A 1,778-nucleotide genomic window follows, 5' to 3' on the forward strand; every position below is an offset into this window, starting at 1 on the left:
TTTATTTTTAATCTTCTGATTTGTAAATCAACTCCAACTGAAATTAAGCATCAGGGAAGGGGAAAGATAGCTGTTGGGGGTACTAGGCACTCAGCAGCTCCTCAGGAGAAAATACAGCCTGGAAAACCCCACGGGGAAGTTCAACTCTGTGACATGGAGTTGCTATAAGTCAGAATCAACTCAATAGCACCTAACAACAAAAAGGATACTAGTCCTGTTTTTTTGTCTCCTCCAGGGCAACACAGCTGTACAGAGGGAAAACTGACCTCTCATTTATCCACAGAACAGTCTGAGGATGGATAATTACACGTTGGCTCCTGATAATGAGTATGATGTTCTCATTGAAGGTGATCTGACAATCAATGACATAGAACAATGTGACAAATATGATGCCAACGTTCTCCCAGCTCAGCTGGTACCGAAGCTATATTCCCCCGTGTTCGTGATCTGTCTTCTGTACAATCTCTTGGTTATGCTTATCCTGATAAAATACAAAGGACTTCGGCACATGGAGAATATCTATTTCCTAAACTTGGCCGTTTCCAATTTGTTATTCTCACTTACCCTGCCGTTCTGGGCTTACACTGCCTCACATGGGGGGATTCTCGGAGATCCCATATGTAAAATTCTCATTGGCATCTATTTCATAGGTTTGTACAGTGAGGCTTGTTTCAACATGCTTCTCACAGTGCACAGGTACCTGGTGTTTTTTCATGTGCAAAGCATTTCCTTGGCAGCCAAGACAGTGCCCTGTGGCATCTTTACCAGTGCCTTTGTGTGGATGGTGGCCGTTCTGGTGACTTTGCCTGAGTGCATAGTTTACAGACCTCAGTTGGGAAGACAGGAAGACAAGTGCTCACCTAGCAAATCTCGTTTTCTGCCAGCTGATGAGACATCCTGGAAGCATTTTCTAACCTTAAAGATGAACATTTTAGGACTTCTGTTGCCACTGTTTGTTTTTATATTTTGCTACGTGCGAATGAGGAGAACACTAAGGTTGAAGGAGATACGGTATGACCTTTTCAAGCTTGTTTTTGCCGTCATGGTGGCTTTCCTTCTGATGTGGGCACCCTATAATATTGCACTTTTCCTGTCTACTTTCAAAGAATATTTCTCCCTGAATGACTGCAAGAGTAACTATGGCCTGGACAGGGGTGTTCAGATAACGGAAATCATAGCCACCACCCACTGCTGCGTCAACCCTCTCCTCCACATGTTTGTTGACCAGGCCTTTAGGAGACACCTGTGCCACTTGCTCCCCTTGAAAAATAACACTCCACTGCAACCCAGAGAGGAATCTGGACAAGATGCATTATGGGAGCAACACAGGCATTCCACCAGAGTATGAACTACCTTCTATCCAAGGCAGGATAAATAAACATTGACTTTTGTTCCATTGCCTTATTTCTTGTATTTGTATTTTTGTTGTTGTTTTTGTACACGTTTGTATATAAAATAAGATACAAGGGAGAAAGGGAGTATGGACAAACATTTACCAAGCACTGAATTTGTCTCAAGCACCTTGCTCAGCTCTTTGGAAATGTGAGCTCCTTCATGCCTCACAACTTCCCTTGGTATAGATGGAATTATTCTCACTTCTCTGATGAGAAAACTGAAGCTCGGACATTTGTCTAAGATCACACAGCTAGCAATGTCAGCACTGGGCCACAAAGCCAGCTGTCATCGGCTCGAGCACCCCTGTCTACCAAAAACTGGACAAGAAAACATGTGAAATAAATACAGTTTAACATCCAGTTTGACCATATTCCAAATTAGAA

General features: G+C 43.0%; 1 protein-coding gene across 1 annotated transcript; it reads left to right on the forward strand.

Annotated features, from left to right (window-relative positions):
• Positions 1 to 289: 289 nt before the first annotated feature.
• On the forward strand, positions 290 to 1,348 carry CCRL2 (C-C motif chemokine receptor like 2). Its single transcript, XM_007951778.2, has one exon. The coding sequence runs from the start codon at positions 296 to 298 to the stop codon at positions 1,346 to 1,348; it is 1,053 nt and encodes a 350-aa protein (XP_007949969.1). The 5' UTR covers positions 290 to 295.
• The last annotated feature ends 430 nt before the right edge of the window (positions 1,349 to 1,778 follow it).

Source organism: Orycteropus afer, unplaced genomic scaffold (genome assembly GCF_000298275.1).
Source record: "Orycteropus afer afer isolate SDZICR_OR568_19922 unplaced genomic scaffold, OryAfe1.0 scaffold00311, whole genome shotgun sequence".
NCBI lineage: Eukaryota > Metazoa > Chordata > Mammalia > Tubulidentata > Orycteropodidae > Orycteropus > Orycteropus afer.